Genomic DNA, 27,936 nt, shown 5'->3' on the forward strand with positions numbered 1-27,936 from the left:
GGGATAAAAAGTTGCCTATATGTTATTCCAGTTGTCCAGCTGTCTACGTACCAAATTTCATTGCAATCGGTTCAGTTTTTGCGCGAAAGAGTAACAAACACACACACATCCTTACAATCGTCTCTCCTTTTTAATATTAGAAGGAAAGTAGGAATAGTAGGATAGGATAGGAAGTAGGATGTTACACTTTACAGAAGCAAAATCGATTGCCCTAATACGTATCCGTTTGTTAACAAAATTACAACTTTTTTTATGTATCTTTTATTGGTATTGATCTCACAACATTTAAACTTTATCTGTGCATGATTTATTCTGATATACCTTTGTATTATTCTATTTAAAGATCATTTTAATAGATAGCTAATTATTCCCAACAAGCTTTGTGTGTAAATACAGAAGAATAATAACTAATTCAAGCAATAATTATCCTTGAAACCAGCATAAAGGAAATCAGTGGTAGGCAAGCTATTTTTGAATATTGTCGTATGAATAATTTAAATGTAGTGTTGGGGCTTTTGAATACAAAAATGATTAAGGAAAGTTTTAGTTTCAGACAATGTTATTGGGGCAATAAATTATAAATAGTTATAGCAACTAGTAATACAAGAATATGACGTCTTCTTTGCGTCGAGTTGCCTTATTTTTTTTTTAAATTGTCTTGGAATGTTTTAAAACGTAATATATTAAATGTTATGTATTTATGAGGTGTGTGTATTCCATTAAATTGTTTATTTCCTATATGAATAAAATCAATTGCTGGTTAATCTCGCTTCAACTGGAGAATGGCTGGGCTGATTTAGATAAATTTGGTTTTAATGCGTTCATAATAGCCTAAGGAAGGTGATAAAAAGAAGAGAAAATGAAAAGAAATGTTGTATTGTACAAAATGTGTGTGTGTGTGTGAGCAATTCAAAGAAACAACATTTGAATCAAGACCCGAACAATCTCTTTTTCCCATTAACCCTACAATCAGCCCTACCTTGCTACACCAACTTAATACAACACATTACCAATTAACCGACTTAATTAAACACAAAACAATACCGGAACAATGTAAACTTACTAGAAATAGATAATGACGCTTCGTAATGAATGAACGAACAAAAGTGTCATCGTGTCGGGGAGATCCATTTTTCAAATGTCATTCCATCGGTCTCACTCCCAGTGCATATTTCACAGGACTAGCTGAATAGCTGTAAATAGCGTGGTGACGTCATTGTTTGAATGAAGAATGCATTGTCATGGTATTTTTTGTAATTAAATATGGTACAATGGCGAATGATGAGGTTTTGTGTTACAGTAAGTAGATGAAAATATAATGTACACATTTATTTCTTGTCTTCGTTGTATTTTTTAATCGACGACCCAAAACAGGAGGTTCACTAATTCGAGTGTATTTTTTGGCTTTATTGCTCAACTAGCTGCGCCGCGCATCTTCGCCCGCGTAAGTCCGTATCCCGTAGGAATATCGGTATAAAAAATTGGCCATATGTTATTCCAGTTGTCCAGCTACGTACCAAATTTCATTGCAATTGGTTCAGTAGTTTTTGCATGAAAGAACAACAAACACACACACATCCTTACAAACTTTCGCATTTATAATATTAGTAGAATAACTCTGAGCTTTCAACTGGTTGACGTTATTCTGTTCTTGTATGAGTTTATAGTTGTCATTTGGAGTGGTCCCAGGGACGGTGATCGTGTAGAAAATTATTGTTTAAGTTAATGTTTCGTTTATTTAATGTTTGTGATATGTATTAATAGTTAAACAGGTCATTATATCCATTTGTCTGTCCCTTACTATATCAATTATCAATAAATCTTTTAAGATATATTTCAGCACCACAATTGAAACTTAATTCAAACTTTGTACACTTATCAAGTATCGGTGAGAATACAATAATTTCGTGATTCGCAATTTTATCCAATTACCAAAGGAGACAATATAGTTGATTCTATCAATATAGCGCGCTTTTGAGTTTTTTTTTAACTACTTTAACAACATACAATAGCGACGCCAGAACAATTACCATAGCGCATAACCCGTGCTTAACACTGTGTGTAAAACACTGAACAAGTTAGGATAGACAGTATTACCTCAGCGATCCAGCTATTCAAAGCTTGCGAAGTAGAACATTGTTGCAAGAGAACTGCGGAACCGCTTATACGAACTTAAATTATATACCTCAGGCATTTCACCTTCATGTTAAGTTTTAAATTGGTTCTCGTAGACCGCTGTCTTCGCTAATGAAACCGCAGCAGCTCGCGTGTACTCGTCGTTCATATTTTGTGAGGCTTTGAAATAAGAATTTGTAAATTTGTAACGTTATTGGTTGATTTTATTTGTAGCTTTTTTTTAATTTAGAACTGGCAACTGAACTGGTGTTTTGCTTGATGGTTAGCGATCACAACCGCCAATGATCATTTGTAGAGGTGGGGCCTCAATGTGTTGCCCGCTTTAAGGAGTAATCAAATAAGTTACAAAATTCAGGGAGTAAAGATTGGCGATGGAAATAAAGGTATGGTGAGAAAAAGGAATAGGGCTTCCGGCTCACCAAAAGAAACACAGATGCATTCGCATGATACTATTTCACGCCGTTTTTCTGAAGGGTTGGGGTATCTTTCCCAGTGCGAGGTCTATTTCATGCCAGAGTTTACTCGACTTCCATATTAGAATATGAAAATATGAGGAACTAGATGATGTTTTGAATGTTATGATACCTTTTCTTCTCTAGGTTGATTGTCCATCATTATTTATATAATATTGTCTATACATTTGACTTGCATTTGCATATAATATTAGATTTAATAAAATTATTATAAAACACGTAAGTACGTGATGGCTACACCGCATATAGCGGGCTATAATGTAATACGCGAGTTATATTCACGCTCAAAATAAGCCGTCGTTCATTGAATTCTGATGGAACAAATATTTGATTTGCATTTTAGTTATTATAATTCTATTATTTTCGGATCGTGCGAACGAATTTAATTATGCACTCAGCCAAATCAATCGGAAAATGTAAATTCTAAATTAAATTTCACACGCAATTTCGTTATAATGTGAACAATTTATTTTATTTGTAAATTTTATGGCATTAAAATGTTTTGTTAACGAAAAAAAAATATAGTATAAATACGACCATGAGACGGGGTCCTAACCTATGTATGGAATTAATTTTTCATTTATAAAGCTAGCCGATGGTTGAAATTTTATTTAAAATTCAATATTATCTCAACTGTATTCCACGTCACTTATCCCGATAAAACACATAATATATCGACATTTGCACTGTCCAAGAAAGATAACGGATACATGCAAATCGCTTAATGAGGAACGCACCTTCAAAAATATATACCAGAAGATGAGAGCTTTTGAAAACATATATCAATCATTATCATGCAGAGGGGCAGAATTATTTTGCCCACAAAATCTTTTAAATACATATTATTTACGTCTTAAAACACAACAAAATAAAATCGTTTGTTCCAACTCACGGTCTCCAAGCTATAATGCGTACAAACATTTAATCAATACTCATAAAATATGTGAGCGTCAAAACTTTTATCAGGCATAATAATATTACATCGAAGTGTGACGTCATTGTTGAGGACATTAGTGATTCAATTATAATGCTTTCAAGATAGCAACAAACACAGTTACATCAAAGTCATCTAGTAAACGTCTGCGATAGGCAATTATTAATGGAAAAAGTAATCAATATAGTGGAGAAAAGTATAAAAAATTAAGATTATACAGTGCCGTCTATTAAACCTCAATAGATCTACTTCAGAGCACACACTTCAGACAGAAATCTGTTAAAAATAACATTGACAATTTAACAAAGTATCTTCTAAATATAACATCTACCATAGACAAATGTAATATCGCTATTCGCCCTATAACACGTAGTTATCTATGGCCGGCTCCATCGGAGTTTCACATCGGGGACAGTGCGGACACCGCTGCCTGATTGCTTTTTAATAGCTTCGTGCTAGATATCGTAGAACACCAATCAGCTGTCTTTTATCTTTTCTCATACTTTGATGACTTGTCTGGCCTGTGTTGATTTTATTAGTTTTGTCAGTTGTGGTTAGTGTTACATAATGAAATCGAGGTTTTAGATGTATTTATTTATTATATTCAGAATCATTCATTCCATATTATACTAAAGCGCACATTTAATGTAATAACAATTTGTAAAAAATAAAACGAAGATATATAGAAATGAGTAGCTTATAACTATATCTATTTGCATTCAAGTATCGACTACAACCCCACTACCCAATATTGGTTATAGTACATTGCATCACCATTGCCATTAAAGATCAAGCGGTAATAATTTAGTTTCTATTCCATCCTAGAAAATTTTAGGGTTTACGTAGTAAGACCTTAAATTATTTGGGTGTAATGAAACAGCCGTTTGCCTTGGTTTTGCCCATTAATCGGGGATAAAAAATAACCACGACACACCTATATAGCCTTCAGTCTGCGAAATAATTTTTTTGAACGGAACATTACTTGAGAATTTTTTTCTATTCTTTCAAAATTTCTCATTTATAAAGCATTTCAATGCTATAAAACTAAAAATTAAACGGAACATTACTTGTTAAGATTCCTCCCCCCTAGAAGCAGGCTAATTTACGAAACTTTCCCATCTTGTAATATCAGTATAGAAGAATAAATGTAGTATGGTATGCATGTGCTCTTAATACGCAAAACATTAGTATTATTTCCTAAAACAACAGCGATTTCCCACAAAATAATGATGCAATTTAATATTTCCGCGGAAGTCGCGTGATCCCAGTTCCTAAACTGTCAGTCGTGGCTATTAATATTGTAAAAAAATAACGTGTCGCTGTCGTGTCGTGCCGTCTGCGCCGAGTTGCATGTCGGATTGTCGTGTGGTATAAATAATATATGGTATTCGAATGACATGTGCCAATCATGTTATCTTTACACGTATTTGCTTTTAATCGTTTGTTCGAATTGCCTTTTCATGTTTGTTAATAGATTTGGATAAAAAAATTGGATTTTTTTATTGGTCTATAGAATGTTATGTGGGAAACACTTAATGGGCCAATAAGGTAATGGTAAGGGGCAGGTTTATTCCGCTTTTTCTATAACAGATCGGTTTCTTTTAACAAAAAATATAAGAATTTTTTATAACTTATTGGAAAATGTTAATTTTTATTTCTTAACAGTTTTTATGGTTAAATAAAATGGAAGGGGATTTTTCTGATACTGATTGATTGCTGAAAAGATTTCACTGAAATTTCCACCAAACTATACCCTGACACGACTAAAATTTTCAACAACCTGGCGCGTTTCCGTAACATCTTAAAGCAGTACAAAATCAGTCTCTGTGTTTTTCCCATACAGAAATTAGTACTGCTTTAAGACGTTGTTTTAACCCTGCTGATAGTTTTATTAGCACTAATTTACCTTCTAAATAATTGTGTTTACATTTCAAATAATTAAACGTTTTATACGGACTAGGTTTCAAGTAAAACATGTATAAAGTGTGAAGCACCTTACACGTACGAGCGGGTAAAAAGTACACTTCGAAAGGAAGGCAAAATGAAAGGCGTTCGTGGAGTTTTATAAAGAATTTTTCACGCACGGCGCGGTAAATTGCCGGGAAAAAGGTCTTAGTATGTAGTTTACTTACCCAGAATAACGTTAGAAATCTACGTATGGTTGGGGCGCGCGTTCATTTAGCAATGTTTAAACGAGAAAGTGTTTATATATAATTAAAATGCGTCGTTTTCCCGAATTAAAATCACAAACCTATATCACGGTTATTTTAGGTAGATATTAAAACATCAAGAGCTTCGAAAACTACGAAGAATCCTCTAAAATGACAAAATAGTTAAAGAAATACTAAGATTAACAAAGCAAATCTCTAAAACTATCGTTGATTCATGACATTAATCTCTTTCTTTAATTTTACTTTGGGCGTATTTATATGCTAATCATAAAAAATAACATGGGTATTATTTAAAAAGATAACGGAAAATAATACGTTATGTATCTTCCTCGTTTTTGGTTCGAGTTTTTTCCTAAAATCATTTATCATATTATGTTGTTTTCACCTGATTAAAAAACTAATTACATGCTGATCTTGTTACAGGTTAAACTACGCCCTCGCTGGCCTCCGGCCGTGGTGGTGGCATACATGTAACGTCGTTTTACACGCGGCGTGTTGCGCGCTCGTCGCCCGCGCGTGCGTCACCATCGCGCGGCTGCAACGCCCGTTTGCGGCTCTCGCTGCGCTGCTGTTTGCTGTCCACCCTGTACATACTGAAGCGGTAACTAAAAACAAATAATTAGCAAAGCCGCCTGCTGTGGCGTTGGTATACTAGCAGTGTCGTTTTACAAGCGGCATGTTGGACGTTCGACGGCCGCGCGTGTTATACTATCGCGCGGTTGAATCGTCCGTTTGCAGCACTCGCTGGGCTTATATTTTGCTGTCCATACTGAAGTGGTAATTGAAAAAAAAAATATTTTAAAAGATACCGGCTTTGGCGGGAAAATAATTGTGTGACATTTCAGTATTTTCTTTTCTTTTTTTTTCTCTTCCATAATGGCAATAAGTTTCATCTATTTGCCAAGTTCAGTATTTTCTTTGAAATTGGTTCAGGCGTGCAAAATGCAGTGCAGACAGATAGAGTTATATTTACCATTACTAATATTAGTAGGGATTACCATAATATATGAAATTTTTACATGTTACATTTTTCATGTTATAATACTAGCTAAGATTTTAATAATAAAATTTGCGCTGGCAACAAAATAATGTATTGTCCATGACAGCTGTCATACGAATGTTTATTATTCTTTTAAATAACCGCGTTTATTTAATTTTCGTGTGTCAAAAATATTGTCACGTCAGTGATAAATATAAATGCTGTTTTTATTATTCTTCTATTAAATTCTTAGAGCTCCCTTTCCTGTTTTACTCATATATTAATAAAAACTATACGTACAATTTATGAATCTCAATATTAATAAGCGGTGATTATCATTTTTGTCCATATTTAGAAGTGTTTCCTTCATATAATGAATTATTGTATTTTCATGAATTACAATTCAGATAGTTCACATACGAGTTCATCAAGTGAAGACGCAAGGGATACGTTAGCGAATAAATTTCTATGGCCGTTGAATTGTTATTTTGCATAATTGTCGTTATTTTTTTTAACCATACTCTTTCTTACCCACTTTTTAGATAGTCATCGAGTTTCTTATTTTCGTCCTTTATTATGTAAGCAGCTGCGCCCCGCGGTTTCACCCGCGTAAGTCCGTATCCTGTAGGAATATCGGGATAAAAAGTTGCCTATATATTATTCCAGTTGTCCAGCTGTCTACGTACCTAATTTCATTGCAATCGGTTCAGTAGTTTTTGCGTGAAAGAGCAACAAACACACACACATCCTTATAAACTTTCGCATTTATGATATTAGTAGAATAGGAAGTAGGATAAGTTATAAGTATAAGTAGGAAGGATAATCAGATGTTTTTCCTGCAGGTTGCGGGCGTAGTGGGGCGAGCGGATGTGTTGGCGTGTATATTTTTTCTATCTTCGCTATTGGTGTATCATAGGTAAGTTTATCATTTCTAATTCTGCTTCAAGGTTTTACTATTAATTTCTTTGGATATCATTTCTAATTATATAGGCTTTCCATGCATAATTATAGCATGGCAAACCTATGACCTAATCCATTAGAATTTATGTCAGTATTGAATAAATAATGTCACCATTTGTAGTATGAGTGTACAATTAAAGGGACTAACCTGAAGTGAAGTTCTATTGTAATTATTCGACTGGCTTGGTCCAATATATTCTTGTAATATTTACTGTGTAGTATCATGATCCGTATTGCGTGGGCCGAACTTTTGAGACTCCAGCCTCTTTTTTGATGTCAACCCTGCTGACAGCTGTCACTCATCCCTTTCATAGCTATTTTATGAACATTATTCTATCATAAAAAATAATGTAATATTTTAGGGTGTCTGTTTTGGTTGCTGTGATTATTTTTTAAGAACGGCAAATATGAATGTAATTATTATCTCGTCAATTGAACTGGCTAAACCGATTTTGATGATCTTTTTTTTATTGAAAATTGTGCTGTACTTTTTTTATATTCTTCATAATATCATAGTTGGTACCATAATTAATTATATGTCCACAATAAGTTATAGTCGGATTCGCGTAAAAATCAATTAAATAATTTATTCAAATTAGATTCCGTACATCAAACAATAATCAATTGATGCAAATGAGTTGATCGCCTTTTTGTACAATTCTTGAAACTTCTTTTAGTGCCATTTTCTGAATTTTAACGCCTTTTATCCATTGATACAGTTAAAATTTCCTTAAATTTGAAAGTTATTGTTCGGAACAATATAGCCGTGTATCATCACATTTAGCCGAACTGTGAAAGCGTATGGCGTTTTTCAATTAATATTTAATGCCCTGATCGGACTTTCAGCTCCACACCCATTCCGATAATAGCCATAAATGGTAGCCTGAACTCCATTTACAATTTGCCTATATTTCAACGTGATTGAATGAAAATAATGACGGTCTAATTTTAAAATCGTTGGGAAAAATAATGGGACCAAATGGTTCAAACGCTGAATTGTAAGCGGTTAAATAAGGCGGCGTTTCAGTGTTCATTTCTATTATGTAGCTATTGTTGTGTTACTTTTTTAATGTATGTTAAATTGTTTTAAATTTCACTGGTCTACTTTATTACGGACTGGCTGTGCCCCGCGGTTTCACATCGTACACTATGTAATACAATAGTACCTATTGTATACTGAAAATATTGCATTTGAACCAGTAGTTTCCGAGATTATGGCGTTGAAACAAACTATTACGAGAAATGATTAAGCTATTTATATAATGCCGATGCAGATGAGGAATTTGACAGAAAATGATTAACATTTTGTTTAATGAATAAGCGTTGCATACACCATGTTTCCAAACATCGATAGTTTAATTAAGAGAAGTGCTCAATGAAATAAGGTATGTCCATCAAGCATTTAATTTGCCCGATATTAAAATTTCAGTTTAATATATTGGCAGGTTTATAAAGCAGACCAATAGCGTGGAAATTTATATTTAAATCGCAATACGTCAATAAATAATAATTATGTACCAATGATTTGGTAATTTTCGCATGAATTACATTTTAACTTTATTTTGTATCTTGATAAAGCATTTGATTAGGTCTTAAAGTTAATTGTTAAAAAATGTTTTTATTAGAATTGCTATTTAATTTGTAAAGTAACACAACATAAGAGATTTTAGATGTTAAATTCAATGAAAAATATTGTATAGAGTACTATAGCGTTTTTCATTTTCGCTTGCTGCTTCTAGTATAAGATTCACTAAGTTAAAAGCTATCCTCAATATTCGGTGGATATTTTTTCAAACGACTCCGATAAAAGGAAGAGCTGATTAATTCGACTGTATTTTTTTGTGTTTCTTACTTTTTATGTTTTAAATGGGTGAACCGATTTTTATGAGTCGAAAGCTGTTTTTATTTGAAAGCTGGTGCCTGCCAATCCCGTTTAAATTAATTGGTTCTGACAATTTGAAGGCAGTTTAGGTTTTTGTTAAAAAATCATTATTGTTATACCGTTTTTATATGTACTAATCACTTCCATATTTCTAGACCTACAACCAATAAGAAGAGTGTATGGCTGAGTGTAATTCTCGGAGGCCTCAGTATGCTGGCCAAGGAGACAGGCATCACTATCCTCGTACTTAACCTAGCCATCGACTTCTACCGGTGTTGGCCCTTCGTTAAAAGGTATGTAGCTTATCGTTTATAATTTTTTGATATTTTTTTATTTACTAGCTGATAGCGGCGTTTTTTTTTATAAACTCAATGGAAAATAAATATCGTATAATTCATCATCGTCATCAGCCCTTAATTATCCACTGCTGGATATAGGTCTCTCCTAAGGCACGCCATTGAGCCTGGTCGGTAGCTCTTTGTTGCCAATTATGGCCAGCAACCCTACGGAAACTAAATACTGCTCTACCCTACTAAATATCGTATAATTTTAACTAATTCAATATTTTCACACGAAAACGAATATAAGATGTTACATAGTTTCTACATTAGACTTATATCCATCACAATGTTATTTCTTCATTAAAATCCGAATATATAGTATCGCGTAGCCACTACACAAAATCATACAAATTTAAATGTCATACCAAAACTTTCCTGAGTTATGTAGATCAGGAAAAACATGGGCCCCAGTGTAATACCCCGAGGCACACCGTTCAAGATAATTAGTACCGAATGTATTTAAAGAAAGTCTTAACATACTTACGGTAACGCTCAGTGAGATGAAAGGAAACCTATTTTAATATTTTAATTGAATATTATATAAATTACGGCATACATTCACTCGTTGCTACAAGAAAATTTACATTTCACATGAAAGGCTGGCTTATTAATTATTTAATAGAAATTTCGCCGCCTCTCCTCAATTCCTTAATAAGATACAAGAAGCTTCCCATGTCATGTTATAATTATTGATGTTTTATTAAGGAATAATTACTTCTTTGAAGCTATTCACTGAAAGCTTTGCAAAGCATTTATTTTAGAACATTATCTGTTGTATGAAAGTTTCACTTTATAATAAACATGGTTTTGATGTCTTCATCTTATTTATATTATACAAAGACTGAGTTTCGCAGAATTTTACCTCAAAAATGGGTAATGTTTATTCTATCGTTAAAAAAATAGAAGAAAAAAATGAATGTTTGCTATAAAAACATATTGTAAATGTGAATTGTACTGTAGGAAATACTACGATATCTTGAAATTCAATTATATTTCAAAACCACTCTTAATAATTGAGTAATTTATTTGTTAGTATTTTCGAATTTATATAATTAAAAATAATTTATATGCTAGAATTTAAATGAATAACGTTCCAGTATGGTGGATCTGTAGGTACATTATAATAATATATTTGAATGCGTTGGTGTATTGGTATATAGTACATGGTTCTCAGGTTGAGACTATCATCATAATTTGTATTAAAATGCGAAATTAGTAACTAATAATATTATCCAGCATTTACATGTCAAAATGTTGCCAGTATTTCTTCACTTCTTGTACTTTGTACTTATACTGTCAATAAGATATCAGATCTCGTGTAGAGCTAAGGTTCTAACTCAACACGGTTCAACTCTACAAGCGCTAATTAAACAAACTCTATAACTTAGTTAATATAAGTTCTTCGGCCGTTTCGTGGTCTTAAGATATAAAAGTTATTAATTTATTATATTATTTCATATAGTAACGAATGGTTCGAGAAAAGTAGTCAGTGCCTGTCTTACTTCGCTGGGCTTGTCCAGGTGGGGGCAGTGCCATGCCAGTAAATTATGTTACATTTAACTGATTACGTAGGTGCTAAATTGTTTAGTATCGATAAAAATGAAATCTCGTGTCCTCTTAGTGGGGTATGGCGCGGATTTCTTTTATGTCACCGTCGGCTATGGAGCTGGTGGGTTGGATAATGTTAAGCGCTACCACCGACCTTGAACATTTGGAGAAGCGTATGGTTCGTTGCAGACAGTTTTCTTCCCCGGTGCGAACTGGCCCATTTCGTGTCGAAGCGTGCTCCACTAGCACATGTAGCTGCTTTATACATGGTTATACTGATATTTTCATTACAGATATTTAGATGGTTATACTTCCGTGTCCTGAAATATTTCTTGTAGTCCCCATCGGGAATATAACTCAGTCCTAAAACGTTAACCATTACACTAAAGGGGCAGTCAATAACTGTTGTTATTGATTGTGTAAATTTCAGTTTAACGTTTTAAAATAATGTTCAAATGGAAGAGTTTTATTTAAAATAAAAGAACACTTTAAAAATGATCTTATATAAATAATGGCCTCAAATCCTTAAGGATTCTAAAGTTGACGGTAACATCAGATTAAATTATGTTTCACAATTTTGGCCTTAATCCATTTTTCCTTTGAAATACTTACGCTTTTAACATTCCGGGTACTGTTGGAATCAAAGATTATTTTGAGCTAAGTCTTAAAACTTTTCATATAGCGTGTATATATTATTAATTAAACATTTAATTTGATTTGTTGTATATAATACATTTATTTTTTCACTGGTAATATGTTATGATAAAAATTATATAATATAATATTCGGTCCATTAAGGAAACAGAATAAAAAATAATTAAACATTTGTCTGTTTGCCGAAGTATTTTTCAAAATCGAAAGATCTGTAAATGCTTAATCAATTTAAGCACGATGTTGCATACTAAATCATTCTAAATTGTGTTGATAATTTTCAAAACTTCAAACCAAATCGCTTAAGATGTTTCCTTAGGCAGTCTAGCAACAAGGATGTATGGTCTCTGTTACCTTTAGCTTGTCTGAAGACAAGAACAGCTAATATATCAAATCCGGTAGGTATTCAAGCTAATTATCAAATAACTAGGTGTCCACCCCGGCGTCGCCCGTTGTACATCATGTAAAAAAAGTTTTAAAGTCTGTCCAGTAGTTCCTGAGATAAGCGTGCTCAAATAAATTCACTAGCTTTACATTATAAGAATGCATCCTACTAATATTATAAACGCGGAAGTTTGTTAGTAATGATGGATAGTGTTACTCTTTCACGCAACACAGCTTATCGTATCTTTATGAAATTTGGTACAGATCTAAATTACAGTCTGGATTAGCACAGAGGCTAGATTTTACCCGGGTACCACGCGAATGACTACGCAGGTTATAGCTAGTGTTTAATATTATCTATCGTTATCATCATCAGCTCGTATATGTTCCCACTGCTGGGACACAGGCCTCCTATCAGGGTTCAGGCCGTAATCCACCTAGTCAAGTGCGGGTTGGCAGATGTCACATGCCGTCGAACTTTTGATTCTTGGACTTGTCGGTTTCCTCACGATGTTTAACTTCACCGTTTTAAGCAGGTAAATTGAAAAAATCGATTTATTTCCTGCACGCTCGCCCCGTGTTGAACCCCGACTTATCGATTTTGAAGTCCGAGGTTCTCACCACTGAGCCACCACTGCTTTTCTTTCTTTCTAAATATTATCGTTAGCACAATCATAAATACCATTGTTTTTACAGCTCTCAATATAAATTGAAATCATACGACTCTGCACGTAATTATTTGTCGAATTCAAATGATTTACCGTTTTATGTGTATTTTGTGCGCATATTTTGAGCGGGATAAAACTGATTAACGGTTGTTATGTAACTTCCAAATGAGATAATGTTTACATGTGAAGGAAATTTGAGTAGTTGGCACGGTTTTATCTAAGTTAGGGTTTCGGTGATGATGATGATGTTGAAGGTTTTGAATAAGTTGTTTAGTGTATTATTTTTGAATAAAAACGCTTGTCAAAAGTAACACAATTGTGATATTTTCAGGGTTCCGTACATAAAGGGTAAAACAAATCTATAAAAACTTTTCTGTCCGTCTATATGTCCGTATATGTAATATGTCACATGTCCGTCTGTCTGTCATGTCCGTCTGTTAGCATTTCAAGATTTAACATGTGAGTGACAAACTTTTCTTTAGTTGTTTGTAAGCTTATTTGTACGGAACTCTTAATATTGCTAGTCCGACTCATACTTGACCTTATTTATTATTGTAGTAACGTGTTTTTAAAATTGTCTCGCTTCTGGTTGTGGTGTTTGTTTATTTAAGTATGTCAAACATAAAAAAAACATGTTAATGTGGGAGTCAAACACGTTTAGGCACGAATTGGGCTAGCTCACACAGGGGAAGTACCACACCCCCACACACACAAAAAACCAGTGCGAAATTTATATTGTAGTTTATAACTGGTAATTTGTTCCTGGAAATGAAATAATAAAAAGCTCAAGCTATATTTGAAGAACGCCGCCGTTGTAAGAAAATGCACTCAATTTGTTTATATTTTTATTGTACATTTCAAGAACTACAGTACATCTAAAAATAGATTGCATAAAAGATTAAAAGGATAGAAGACTTTTTAATCTCTCTTAAAGTATTGTCTTATTTCATGTACATAATATTATGCAAAGAATGTAAGGTTTTAAATTGTTAGAAGTAAATTGCTTTGGAGAAAAGTTGACGAATTTATCCGATTGGAATATGTAAAAGAGTTTAAGACTCGATGTACAATAATCGGAATCAAACAGTTTTGCAGTGCACAGAACAACTTTCCAGTTGCCTAACCTTCTTTACTTCATTTGTTTTATCCATGAATATTCAAATGGGAGACTTGGTGAAATATATTACCATCCTTTTCTAATTCGAAAATGTATATGTTACCGTTAAAACTCGTTTTCCGTTAGGATGCGTTTTCTCTATTAAGAAATAAATCAAAAACGGTTTGTAACGGTTACATTTGATATATGTACTACGTATTGTTGTTCATATATCACGATATTTGTAAAAAATAACACCTAACGATAGTACGTTTTATAATCTAAATTTGAGACAAAACATCTAATTATTTCACGAACTCTTACGTCACACTACTATACTACTACTAAACTACTATAGTATAATCTGACACAAATTCTTTTAACAGGTCAATATGTACATTGAAGATCGAGAAGAAATGTACAGGGTTGTCAATCAGGACAATTAAGATAGTGGTATCTCTCGCACTGTTGATAAGCGTGAGACTCGCGCTTTTGCAAGGGACGTGGCCGGTTTTTTCTCCGCAAGACAACCCTGCTGCGTTTCATCCAAGCTTCCTTGTGAGGTAAGTTCGAAGCGTTTCCGACTAGTTTAAAAAATTGTCCTTATTTGAAATAAGTTCATCAATAGCTGGAAAAACAAACTAATAATTAATCAATGAACTTCAATGATAATCTACTCCCTTCATCCGTCCAATTCGATATTTTATATTAATCTATCGCGTGTTAAAAATCACGATAATAGCCATTAATGACTAAATAATACATTTTCCATTGAGAACTTGCTTTTACTTGGCACTAATTTAACCTCCATTGTATCGTTGCCAACTCCTAACTCGGTCCAAATTTGTTTTCTATTGTAAGATCCTGGATAAAGTTTGCGTTACCGTCAATGAGTTTGAATTAAATTTCAAATTTATTTGAGCGATTCTATTATTTCGGAAATACGTCTTTCATCAAATACAATTTAGAAGCTTTATGGGATAACGGGGAGTCGAGGCGCATTGGCGTCCATTGCAATAATAATTTACTTGTCCTTGTGTATAAAACTAAATACGAGGTCAAAGCTTTGCCATCAGGTGTCTTAGGTATTGAAACAATATAGAATTCGACTGTACGATGTATGAGCATTATATCATGATAAATTATATTGTTAGAGATTAAAGTATCCGTAGTTTTAACTTATAATCAATGCATAATGTATAAATCAATATAGCCAGACTAAGCGATTCGACTCTACATTCTTTATTCGAACCGTAAGGGACTGGAACATGCTTCCTGAGTCTCAGTACTGTGTTCCCTGACGGGTATAATCTGGGGATCTTCAAAAGTAGAGTGAACAGGTACCTCCTAGGGAAGCGCGCTCCATCTTAGACTACATCTGCGCTTACCAGCAGGCGAGATGGAAGTCAAGCGCTTCCCTATCCCACAATAAAAAATGGTTGCCTGTAAAGTCGGTTTTACGGGCGAAGCTTTTTACGTGACGTCTTTTTCTCGGTAGAATATTTATTGATATGAATATTATTAAATTGCACAATAGGAACAAGGAATTGAATGAAAATAAGAATTGCACAACTTTTAACTAAAGAAAATATTATATTTTGTTTACTAAAAAGACAGAGACAGAGACACAAGCACGCGCCGATTCAATGCGCCTAATTCTCTAGCGCTGCGCGCGCGGCGGACCGATCATAGTTCGGTGACTCATCGTAACGTTACCGGGCGCAACACTTTTTCATGAGAGCCTCCGAGCCGTAACCTAATTTAAGACGTTGTCACGTCAAAAAAAAAAATAACAACGTGTAGCTCAGTAGTGCATAATAGAAAACTTACAACTATAAGAGCCTGCTAAGAGTGTATTTAAGTTATCTAGTTATCTATTAGAGTTCTACGCGTCTCAAGATCTTTCCACATCAATGAAATTTTGTGCTGAATAAGATACATTTACAGATTGATGACGTTCTGTTACCTCGCCGCGTTCAACTGGTGGTTGCTCCTGTGCCCCTGGACCCTCAGCCACGACTGGCAGATGGGATCCGTGCCCCTCATCACCAGTGGCTGGGATCCCAGGAACCTTCTGACGTGCGCCGCGTTTGGTACTTTACTGCTGTTGGGATATAGGTGCATGACGGATTTGGAGGTAGAGTACAATATTAGAGGGTTAAATATCTTGTTTTTTAGGATACTAAATATATTTTAAAACTTACTTAGATTCTTATGATTAATATTTCAGTTGGCGGTTATACCAAATATTTCTTCACTATTATTAGTATAAAGTGTATACTATAATATACTATCAAATGTTAAATTATTATAAAATATTTATGTGTTCTTAGTAAGAAATAACAAATTATACTACCACTACAAATATATTCTGTCCGTCCGCCTTTTCTAAGCGATATCAACCATTACAGAATAACTAAATGAAATTGCTTTTTGCTACAAATTGAATACTACTCAGGTTTCTAATTTGTCCGACTTGTACGCTTCATAATAATTTCTTGTCTGCATACGTTTTTTATGGTCATTTAACTCTTATGTTTCATCGCACAAATACAACAATAAATTTAAATAGCCCTTGAAGGAATTTATATGAAACACAAATATTTATTTGGCCAAAAGTAATTGCCTGAATACGACCTCCGAAAGGGTACCCTTCATATTTGCTCGAATTAATAATGTTGATTGATGTTTAATCTTTTTTACGAGAATTCGGGGGTTTTTATTTTAAATCTTATGTATATGACAACTCATTTATAACGCTAATGAGTTTTATATTTAGGCTTTCGAGCGCCACAGTTTCCATTAACTTTATGTTTTTTAAGCGTAATTTGTTTTTTATCGATTCTTGCCAGCTATTGTAATAATATCTATCATCACATACATTAAATAATAAAACGTTGTTGGTATATTCAAATGCATAAAATAATGTACTAGACTATTCATACTATTAAGGTAACATTTTTTATACCACAACCAACAGAAGAGCGTAAGGTGATGGTCGCCGCGCGTAAACAATCGCAATGTTTAAAATTATTCTATTTATATTGATTCAATAATTTCACGATTACGTAATTTCCATATCATTTACAATGCTTATAGAGAGTAGAGGACTAATAAACTTCTAGTATACGGGAGAATTCATCGATATATGTAATGTCAAATAACAAAACTAGATTACTTAATCAGTAGTATAATGTGTATTAAAATGTAACCAAAATCTAACGTATATTTATGGGTAATTCATCCTTTTTAGTCCACCAACCGAACTTTGTTTTGTAATACAAAATATTGTAATAAAGCAACCATATTGTGACATGTACCTTTGTACTGATTCTGAACTGAGTTATGAGTACTGAAAGTATTTGATCTTTAAATGTCGTATTAAACTGTGTTACCTTAGCAAATAATTATAAAATTCTATGAATACCAACCTATTTCGTTTGACCCCAGGTTCAAAGGCATACGCCAGCTGTGGTCGGCCTTCTGCTGCTGGTCATACCATTCGTACCAGCTAGCAATTTACTGGTCACCGTTGGATTTGTAATCGCTGAACGAGTGCTATATATACCAAGGTATTTAGAGTTGTTAATGCCTGAGCTAATAGATATTTGAAAGTACTTTTCAAATTACCCTTTGTAATAAACTAGATTTTAAAATGAAATTGATTCCATAGTTTTTTTTTTCATAGAGTTTATCCACAAAGCAATTATTATATTAATTTAAGCAGTCTGAATTTAGAATCTACATTTTCATATAAAAATCCGATAACACGAATCCTCGTTAACAGCGTGGGTAGCGTAATAATAACAGCGTACGGCGTCCAACTGATGTGGTACTCGAAGCCGGGCTGGCGGGCGCTACTCGTGGTGGGGCTGGCGGCGCTCGCAGCGAGCGGCGTGGCGCGCACGCACCGCCGCAACGCGGACTGGCGCGACCGGGCCACTCTGCTGCGGTGAGTGAGGGTCCACATGACATAATTAGAATGTGAGAGTCGAGCATGTTTCCGCACGAATGTTTCCACACACCCATGGAACACCGGCGTGGAATAGTAGAATGCTGTAGAAGCCGAAGGCTTTTTACCTTTCCCTCACCTTTCCCAGTCCATTCCCTCTGTCTTGTCGTAAATCCTTTCCTTATCCGTTTCTCCTATAGCGCGGGCAGCGCATTCGAAGACGCACTACCTCTGCGAATGTTCATGGTCGGTGGTGATCGCTTGCCACCAGGCGAACCACCAGCTCAGTTTCCCGTTTATGGGACAAAAAAAACTTATGCTGCCTTATATCCAAACGGAAGTCTGCTCATTTCGCACACATACACATTGCCATCACTGCATGAGTAAACCATTTGAACGTTAGACGCCGAGATATCAATCTGGTGTAAATTTACATGTCAAATTTTCAAGAGTCTATTAGAAAATACGTCTTATGAAGAAATTCGAACAGAGCAAATGATAAATGGGACGTAATTTGAATACTATTTACCTCTGGATATTTGCATTTAAATTTAAGAAAAGTATGTCTCGAGCTTGCAGCGTTTTATCCATCAAATGTAAATTGTCGATCTTTTAACACTTGAAACATTTGAAAAATGTGACGCCGAATTCTGAACGATATATCTACGTTTATTCCAAAATACACTCTGCCAAATAGACATCCACATAATGCAATTTAAATTCTAAAACGATTTAATGCACAATACTCATTAAAATATAACATCACAACATTTTACATTACACAGATATCTTAGTCGTCATTTCGAATTTAGAACAAAAAAATCATCCCGCATACACTTCACCGAATATTCCAGAAGTTTCCACAACTATCATGTGACGAGATTTGAGCGCTTCGAATGATAAATGCGACGTAATGCATTTTGTTCCAGCGCGGATTTAGCCAGCTTGCCGCAAAACGCCAAACTACACTACAACTTGGGCAACTTCCTTCGCGAAACCGAGCAACAAGAGACCGCCATCAAACATTATAAAGAAGCTTTGAGGTTTGTAATGAGATATTTTAATGGGACCTGAGATACTTTGATAAGCTTTTGTGTGCTTGCTATTTCCTTTCGTAGAAGTTATATTTGCATTTTAGTTTTCTTCTTCTTCTGCTATTCTCTGGTATGTTTTTTCTGTTGTTTTCTCTGATTTTACTTGTTAATGCTAACAGTGTTTCTATTTATAGTCATATCTTATATATAAAATTCTCGTGTCACAATGTTAGTCTCTATACTCCTCCGAAACGGCTTGACCGATTCCTCTGAAATTTGGTAAGCATATTGGGTAGGTCTGAGAATCGGCTAACATCTATTTTTCATACCACTAAACGATAAGAGTAAGGCAGAACAGCGTTTGCCGGGTGCAGCTAGTTTCTATATAAATGTCAGCAGTGTTTAGTTGGCATAATTGTGTTTTAACTGCTTTATAATTAACATTGTACACAATCATAGTAACAAGCTTGAACACTTACTTCAATGAGAAGCAATATTCAATCGGCATTGTTCGACTACGCTACGATTCCTTTACAAATTGGTGGAGTAATTATAGCATACATTTTGTGTTATTTAGTTTTCATGTTAATTACTGACTGATGTAGGTATTGTATGCTAACTATGGATTCATTGTTATTTATGACTAGCTTTCCGCCCGCGGCTTCGCCTGCGTACTAGGAAAAATTGGTAGTTTTCCCATTAGACCATTTCCATAGGACATTCGGGTAAAAAACGACTCTGATGATGAGTGTCCTTTTTCGGGTTCTAACTATATACCAAATTTCATCCAAATCGATTCAGATGTATTGGCGTTTGAGAAGACACAGACAGCTATAGTTACTTTCATATTTATAATATGAGTAGGATTTGGGTTACCATGCAGAACGTGTTTTTTTGCCAAATGCTAACGAAGATTAATATACGTGATTGTTATTGTGTATCTTAATACAATACAGATCCTGGGGCATAAATATATTTAAATGTAGTAATTTTTATTGAAATATGAATGTGATGTGATATCTTAGAGTTCTTAGCTTAGTTCTGTTGCGATAGACGTAGTTTAGGAGACATCCAGTCTTTGTAACCAGTATCAGGGACGGTAATGATTATAGCTACGAATTCAAAATAATGATTGTTTTATGTGACAACCCACTCACTTTCGGTGTTTTTGTTTCTTTGTATTTAATCTTGATATGAGTTCTTTTATCAATCGAATGAAAAATATCCACTTTTAACTGAATTCCTGATAATTCAGTCAGAAAACTCCATACAATTCATGCTAAGTACTCCGAAATTAAGTTAATTCAAATTCTTCAGTGGTTCAAGCTCGAACTAGACAGGTATTGCAATTCAGCTATGTTAAGATACGTGCCCGGGCTACAAAAGTACGTCTGGCGTATGAATTTCAAACAGAAATGTAATATGTTAAGATTAACATACGTACCTGCGGGATGCAAGGAGCTTTCACAATGGGAAGGAATATAATTGTGTTATGTTTAACTTTTTTGCTTGTTCCGTTGGATCTCTTGGCTGTTCTTGTATGCGATGCGACGTATTTGGTGTTACCTGTCACTTTTCCATCTTAATATACTATATAAAATACGTGTCACATTGTTTGTCAGTGATGGACTCCTAAACTACTCAATCTATTTTAAACAAATTTGCACACCATGTGCAGTTTGATCCAATTTAAAAGGTAGGATAGTTTATGTTATTTCAATCACGATAAATGACTACCCGGTCGTTCGTAGATGTCGTCTAAGAAGAAGCGCGTTTCTCTGGAAGCTACCAGTTCACTCTAACCTTGAAGACCATGTTAATATGTTCCTCTCAATTCGTCTTTCCCATGCGATATGACATACCTTGATATTCTGATACTTGCTTTCTCCCAGGCTGTGGCCGACATACGCCAGCGCTCATAACAACATCGGAACCCTGGTGACGGGCTCTGAGAATGCTGAACACCACTTCTTGCAAGCAATCCGCTACAATAAGTATCACGTTAATGCGCATTATAATCTAGGGAAGCTGTATAAGTGAGTATAATTTGTTATTGCCATGCAATAATTATTAAATACCGCAGATATATAATGTAATTCGACAGATTTCTACTTTTGGAGGCCAGTTTCCTTTTCCTTACCCTTCCCAGTCCATTCCTACTTTCCAGTCGTCAATATTTTCCTTATCCCGTACCCTTTAAAAACGGACTTGACCTTGTATCACGATATACTAGCGCAGTATTATTGCAACTGTAGAATATTCTAAAATTTATATTAACTCTTCCTGTGTAAATATGCCTCATATTTCCCGATTTCCCCTGAAACTGACTTTTATATAGACTTATAGTTTTGTGAGTAAATGCTGAAAGTTTTCAATGTGGGATCAGCAGTTTAAAATATTGCGTTTGACGTTTGTTCGTATTATAAGTGCTTATATGGAAGCAGCTTATATTTATTTTTTTATTTTTTTACCAAAGTACATTATACCAATGGTATCTTCTGTTTCTTCTCAGAAAGAATATTGTTCAGGTTTTATAGGAATCTGAAAAATAAATATGTTCTTTACTTTTTTCTTTTCGTAGAAACGAAATATACGGTTTTTGTTTGTGATAAATCAGATTTTCTTAAGAACTGTTAAATTAAATTACTCGTTGTAGCTATACCTTTTGTTGAATGCTGTATATTTTCCTTAGAACTAAATAAAAATACAGAAATTTTATTACTTAATATTAAAACTACATTTATTTTTTATTTATATAACTAAATGAATCGTACAAGCGAGAACCGAACAAAAAAAAAAATAACAGTTTTTAAAGTAAATTGTGACAGCTCTCTGTATCAAACATAATTTTAATGCTAGGACATGTTTCGTTTTTATAATTTACAGAATAGAGTTTGAATACAAGTGACTGCTGTTATAGCGAGCGTTTCGATACAAAATTCATGCTACAACCTTAAAATTTTACTTATATTTTATTGCCCGTTGAAAATTATTTTCCATGTTAAGTTATATCTTATGTTATATCCCCCAAACTTTCATATAAAATTACCCCACGTAATTTTGTATGAAAGTTCGTTAAGATAACTCATTCAGTGATTAATTTTGTATTTAATTTTTCGGTCGTTTTGGATGGGGTAGTAAAAATTTTAAACAAATAAGGATAGTAAAGAAAAATTAATAAAAAAAACACTTTAATATATCGCTTAAATTGTCTTACTTGCAGACGTATTCAGGGTATAAGTAGGGAAAATGTTTAATCCCGGCGATCCTAATCAGGACAATAAGATAAACTCATCAATTTATTGTGTGGTCCCCGATAATTAATAAAAGAACAAGTTTGAGTAAAATTTGTCCATTTTAAGTGGGTCCTAGTCGATTTTACAGGATTCGGTAACATACAAGTATACAGATGAAGCTAATAAAAGAGTTATAAAAACGCATGTTGCTTTATTAGGAAATTCTGGATTAATTCTTAGATGAATAAACACACCATCTATAATTGTCATGTAGTTTTCTACATGTGAGCCGTGCAGTATCCAGGCAACCTACGTGTCTACAAGGCAAACTTATTTTAAACAACTAACAAAATTACCGCCATGTTTGTTACCCTGTGGCATAGCTACTCCACAATGTGCTTACGAGTTTTAAAGTCTCGAACTTATTCAGGAAAACTGGTCGCCCCGAGCAAGCCGTGAGAATGTTGGAGCGATGTATTTCCCTGCACCCTCGCTTCGTACAAGCCCACGTAGAACTACTGTCTTTGAAACCGGAGTTGGAGAAACTAGACATACTGAAGACGTTAGTGGACCTGGAACCGAATAACTGGGAGCATTATATCATATACGGCAACTGGTGGCGAAGTAGAGGTGATTGTCAAATTGGAAAACTTTTGTGTTCGATTGTTTCGTTATTTTATGTCATATGCATATTTAGAACTATTATTTGAATGCGTCTGTATGTAACCCTGCCAGGTCTGCACAGTGCAGCCGTCAAGTACTACCTGGAGGCGACGCGACTGAGCTTCCTTACCAGACCGCACGCGCCGCGCGCCGACCTGCTAGCCTTCCGCGGCGCCGCGCTCGCCTGCCGCGCGCTTGGCCAGCGCTCCAGGGTGTTACAGCTGCTGACCAGGTGCATAACGCTCGTCTGCCGCACGCTCGGCCAGCGCTCGAAGGTGCTACAGTTGCTGACCAGGAATATAAAGCTCACCTGCCGCAAAATCGGCCTATCTTTTAGCTGTGTACAATTTGTACAACATGCCTCTTGTCTTATTTAAATACACATTCAACAAAAAAAAACTCCCTTATGATCTACATATTAAATCAAAATCAAATTAAGAACACCTCTGAATGCACACAAATAGCTCATGTCCACTAAAATAGCCCAATAAAATATCCGGAAAACCCGATGGAAATTAATATTCACTACAAAGGAATTTATAAAACAATATGTTTTAACAAACGTGCTCGGCCGGAGCGCCATTGATTTTCAATTAGCTTTGTTTGTATTCTCCGCGGATCCTATCGGTGTATTGACAATATTTCAGCTACGACACTTCAACGTAAATAAAACTTGGCTTTTGTCATGCATTTGTATTATATTGATGACAATTATTGTCAACAGGCATGCGACTACAGAGTGCAAAGTCTAAAGAGATATGAGAATGTACGAAATGTGCCTTGAAGTTTTTCTAGTTTGTTATATGATATACAGGCGACAAAGGTATTCGTGTTTATCCAGCATTATCGGCATATAAAAATGGTACATATCATGGCCATAGTATTGATTTCCATAATCAAAATTAGGCAGTCACTACCCTATTTGATATTATGTTGCTTGCCTTGAAGATTGCATGAAGAAACTTTATTCTACCACTTACATATCTCCACGTTTATGTTAGATTTCCCTTCTGTAACCAATCATCTTCACTGAGCATTAATTTGTATGAAATCTAAAAGATATCTTCAATAAATCTTTCATATAGATGGCACACGTGGCGTCGCGGAAGGCCCAGCGCGGCGTCCCATATGTACTGGAGAGACTGGTCATTGAAAATGGAGCTCGAAGGACGAGTCCAGATCTATACGAAAGCTGTTAATCCCACTGTGAGTTGACAAATTTTAATTCTATTCTCGAGATAAATGTAAATACATGATGTATATACATTTATAAGAAATTCTAACCAATTTTAACAAATCCTGAATTTGAATGTGTAAAAGATGTTTGCACTGATAATATGGTCATTACTTGTAGTAGGTAATTGTGTCGACGAAATATTAGAGGTTGATTAGCTTTAAAAGAAGCCTGATAGAACTTTGGAAATTATCGTTAAATTCATTCTTTTGTATGGATTCAGTTTCAATTACTATAACATAAAGTATTAATCAGAAATAGTACAATTCAATTATACTTTGAACGGAACTTAAACACAAAGTTTTCCCACAGAAATCGACAACGTGCCTGGATCACAAACAACTAAACGTCGAGACGATAAAAGAGGAAATTCCGAAAGTGAAAACGCGCGGGGAACATTTAAGTGAGAGTGCTAAAACTAAAGCTAGCTGTGAGTTCAAATCGTGTGTTAAAAAACGTAACGTTTCCATAGCAACGCAGTTAAAGACTACACATAACAAATCAGAGATAGGACTGAAAAAGAAGTGTACGCATAGGGACAGCAAGAAGGACGACATACTGCCCAAGCTTGGCCAATACGGGGAGCACATTTTAATGAAAACATTTTGAAACAGTTATAATGAACTATTGAGTGATGCTAGATAAGTTACGCTGACAATATCGCAAGGTTACATTAAGAGCTGGGTTTGGGTAATTCACGAATGGTTTTATGCTTTAATCATAGCTTATTGTAGTTCAGTTGGAATTGAAGACTGGAATTGAAGTGTTAATTTGTAAATAATATTTTCATCCTATCTATTCCCTGTACTACTTCAACACCTGTTTAAATATCTATTTAGCTTAATTAGTGAGTCGATTGAAAGGGTTTTACTTGAAGTGATAAAATTCATGGAAAATTATAATTGTAGTTTTTTATGTGAATTGCATAAATTGAAAATAATATAGATATTGTTATAATTAAAGCAGTATTCATTTAAAAATTCCACTCTTTTCGTGTTATAAACTTCAGTGTTTCATAAATCTTCAATAAGGTCTAATTGTTTTGAAAATAATAAGTTAATAAATAGACTTATCAATCTATGACAAATTCTCATAATTCAAATCAAATCAAATCAAATTGTTTATTAAATCTAACATTTAACCTAACCTTATATCTAAGTACATACAATTAATACAATACAAGTACAATTATTCAATATTAGCGAATAATAAGAAGCCAGTAATTATTGGTATATTAACAAACTTGATGGAAAATGGATATTTATTACATTTTTAATTCATCTTTTTTAAACGTTTAAAATAACAGCCTGTTGTCATAAATAAACAGTAAAGAAATGAGAAAAAGCAAGGAATTATATGAGGAATTGATTCAATGATTTCCGTTTTTGATAATAAATTTAAAAATACATATTAGATATCTATTTAACCATTCGTGAATTATCACAACTGCATTGAATTAGATAGACAACTAATTTAGTTAAGGATTTTGTAGAGAAAATGAAAAACTATATTTTTGACAGACATGTGGCGTTTAAGCATACACCATGCACGGTTTCTACTTTAGTATAAGGTCTCGAAAGTTACATAGCTCGATATTACTGTGATTGTATCACCTGTTTTCTTTTCTCTTCCCATAAGCTGTTTTTTCCTTATTAATATATTCGTATACTATACTCGACGTTCGATATTAGAATTCCTGTTTTTTGTCAAGGGAGCATTTAATCGGGATAGTAAGTATCCAATCACCCAAGTCAGTTCATACTCTGTCTGCATACCAAATTTCATCAAAATCAGTTTAGTAGTTTCGGCTTGATTTATGGGCAAATATCCAAATGAACAAACTTTCACATTTATAATATTAGTATGATTAGTGTGATTATAAAGATTGTGAATTTGTTCATGGGTAGGGTGGATCTACCTGTATATTTACTAAAGTGTTCTGGATCTATTAAACTATTTTCAAAAATTCTTTTACCAATACCACGTTACCTGTGAATGTCATATGCTATAATTTATATTGTCTTGTATCGCGGGTCGACTCGGCTGGAGCTGGGATGAGTGGCTAGTATATTAAATAATATAAAAAACAGGTGATGTTTAATCTTATGGCAGAATTTATAAATTTTTTATAAATTTAACTTTGTCATTGTCGCACACTAATAGGAGTAATTTTATATAAACAATATAGGATTTTACTATAGAGTTTATTATATTTCTTTATTTTTGAGACATTCAATTTAGTGCCCGTGTATAAATTATCCATATAATTTCTTCATTACTCAGAAAAAGAAATTTCTGGAAATGTTTTCGGGACGTAGCTCGATCATAGGTCTTTAATTGTATTTTATTCTCAACTACTGTAAACTAATTTACAGTTCGTAAAGTTTGTGATAAAACCTATTTATTGTATAATATAATTCTATTGTATTGTATAATATAAACTAGCGATCCGCCCGGCTTCGCACGGGTGCAATTATACATATAATATACATATAAACCTTCTCATGAATCACTCTCTCTATAAAAAATGCATCAAAGTCCGTTGCGTAGTTTTAAGCACCTAAACGTATAAATTGATTTTTTACTATGTTTGATTTCCGACTATTGCATGTATTCTAAGAAAATTTATGAACGTTAAATAACAATTCAGTTAAAATAAAGATATGGAATTTAATAAGAGCTATGTAACAAACCTCGAAACATATAGTTTTAAGTAAGCCTTGTCTTCACTATAGCCAAAGCTTATGAAATATATTCAATACGAGACGATGTAATTCTGGATAAGTTGTAAATATATAATTTAGGAGAAACACATGATTATGCTTTCAATGTACTTGAATAAAGTTTTTGAGATATTCGTTGTTTTTATTGTCTCGAACCCGAGGTTTTTTTCGTATATACTTATATATATATATATATATATATATATATATATATATATATATATAGTATTTAAAGTGGTGTTAGTTACACTATTTATAACTTAACATAGGTAAGTTTTTATCCCGGAAATCTCACGGGAACAGGAACAGGCGAGGAAATCTTTCCTGCGACTGTGCGGGCAAAGCCGCGGCCGGAAGCTAGTATACTATTATCCTAATAATATTATAAATGCGAAAATTTGTAAGGATGTGTGTGTTTGTTACTCTTTCACGTAAAAGTTACATAACCGATTGCAATGAAATTTGGTACGTAGGCAGCTGGATACATGGATTAACATATAGGAAAATAAATATAGGCTTTTTATCCCGATATTCCTACGGGATACGGACTTACGCGGGTGAAACCGCGGTGCGCAGCTAGTAGAATATAATAACAGTAAAGTTGCATTCTGCAGACTGATTTAAACTCAGCAAAATGAAAATATTATAAAAATACATGCATACAATTATACTGATAGCAAAAAATAACAACTAATAGCTACATGTAATAATAATTAATCTGTGGTCAAATATTAATCGATTTCAATGAAATTGAAAGAAAATCATTTGCTTGTTAACTCCATCCTAATTAACCTTCACCATTATATCTGGCTTTCAAGGTCATGAGAATTTTAAATGTCATTAACCTTAAGAATTTAATTAATATTGTTAA

General features: G+C 34.0%; 1 protein-coding gene across 1 annotated transcript in view; it reads left to right on the forward strand.

Annotated features, from left to right (window-relative positions):
- The window catches only part of LOC119833641 (protein O-mannosyl-transferase TMTC1-like), a 118,040-nt gene extending 92,870 nt beyond the window's left edge, over window positions 1-25,170 (forward strand). Inside the window, exons 3-15 of the mRNA XM_038357738.1 lie at window positions 6,138-6,315; window positions 7,536-7,609; window positions 9,691-9,828; window positions 14,610-14,786; window positions 16,171-16,360; window positions 17,674-17,795; window positions 18,011-18,175; window positions 19,105-19,218; window positions 21,102-21,245; window positions 22,876-23,075; window positions 23,181-23,340; window positions 24,194-24,314; window positions 24,655-25,170. Of these exons, the coding sequence (XP_038213666.1) occupies window positions 6,138-6,315; window positions 7,536-7,609; window positions 9,691-9,828; window positions 14,610-14,786; window positions 16,171-16,360; window positions 17,674-17,795; window positions 18,011-18,175; window positions 19,105-19,218; window positions 21,102-21,245; window positions 22,876-23,075; window positions 23,181-23,340; window positions 24,194-24,314; window positions 24,655-24,951 (2,080 nt within the window). The 3' untranslated portion in view covers window positions 24,952-25,170. The remainder of the gene's footprint in view (window positions 1-6,137; window positions 6,316-7,535; window positions 7,610-9,690; window positions 9,829-14,609; window positions 14,787-16,170; window positions 16,361-17,673; window positions 17,796-18,010; window positions 18,176-19,104; window positions 19,219-21,101; window positions 21,246-22,875; window positions 23,076-23,180; window positions 23,341-24,193; window positions 24,315-24,654) is intronic.
- Window positions 25,171-27,936: the final 2,766 nt, after the last annotated feature.

This window comes from Zerene cesonia, chromosome 17, assembly GCF_012273895.1.
Source record: "Zerene cesonia ecotype Mississippi chromosome 17, Zerene_cesonia_1.1, whole genome shotgun sequence".
NCBI lineage: Eukaryota > Metazoa > Arthropoda > Insecta > Lepidoptera > Pieridae > Zerene > Zerene cesonia.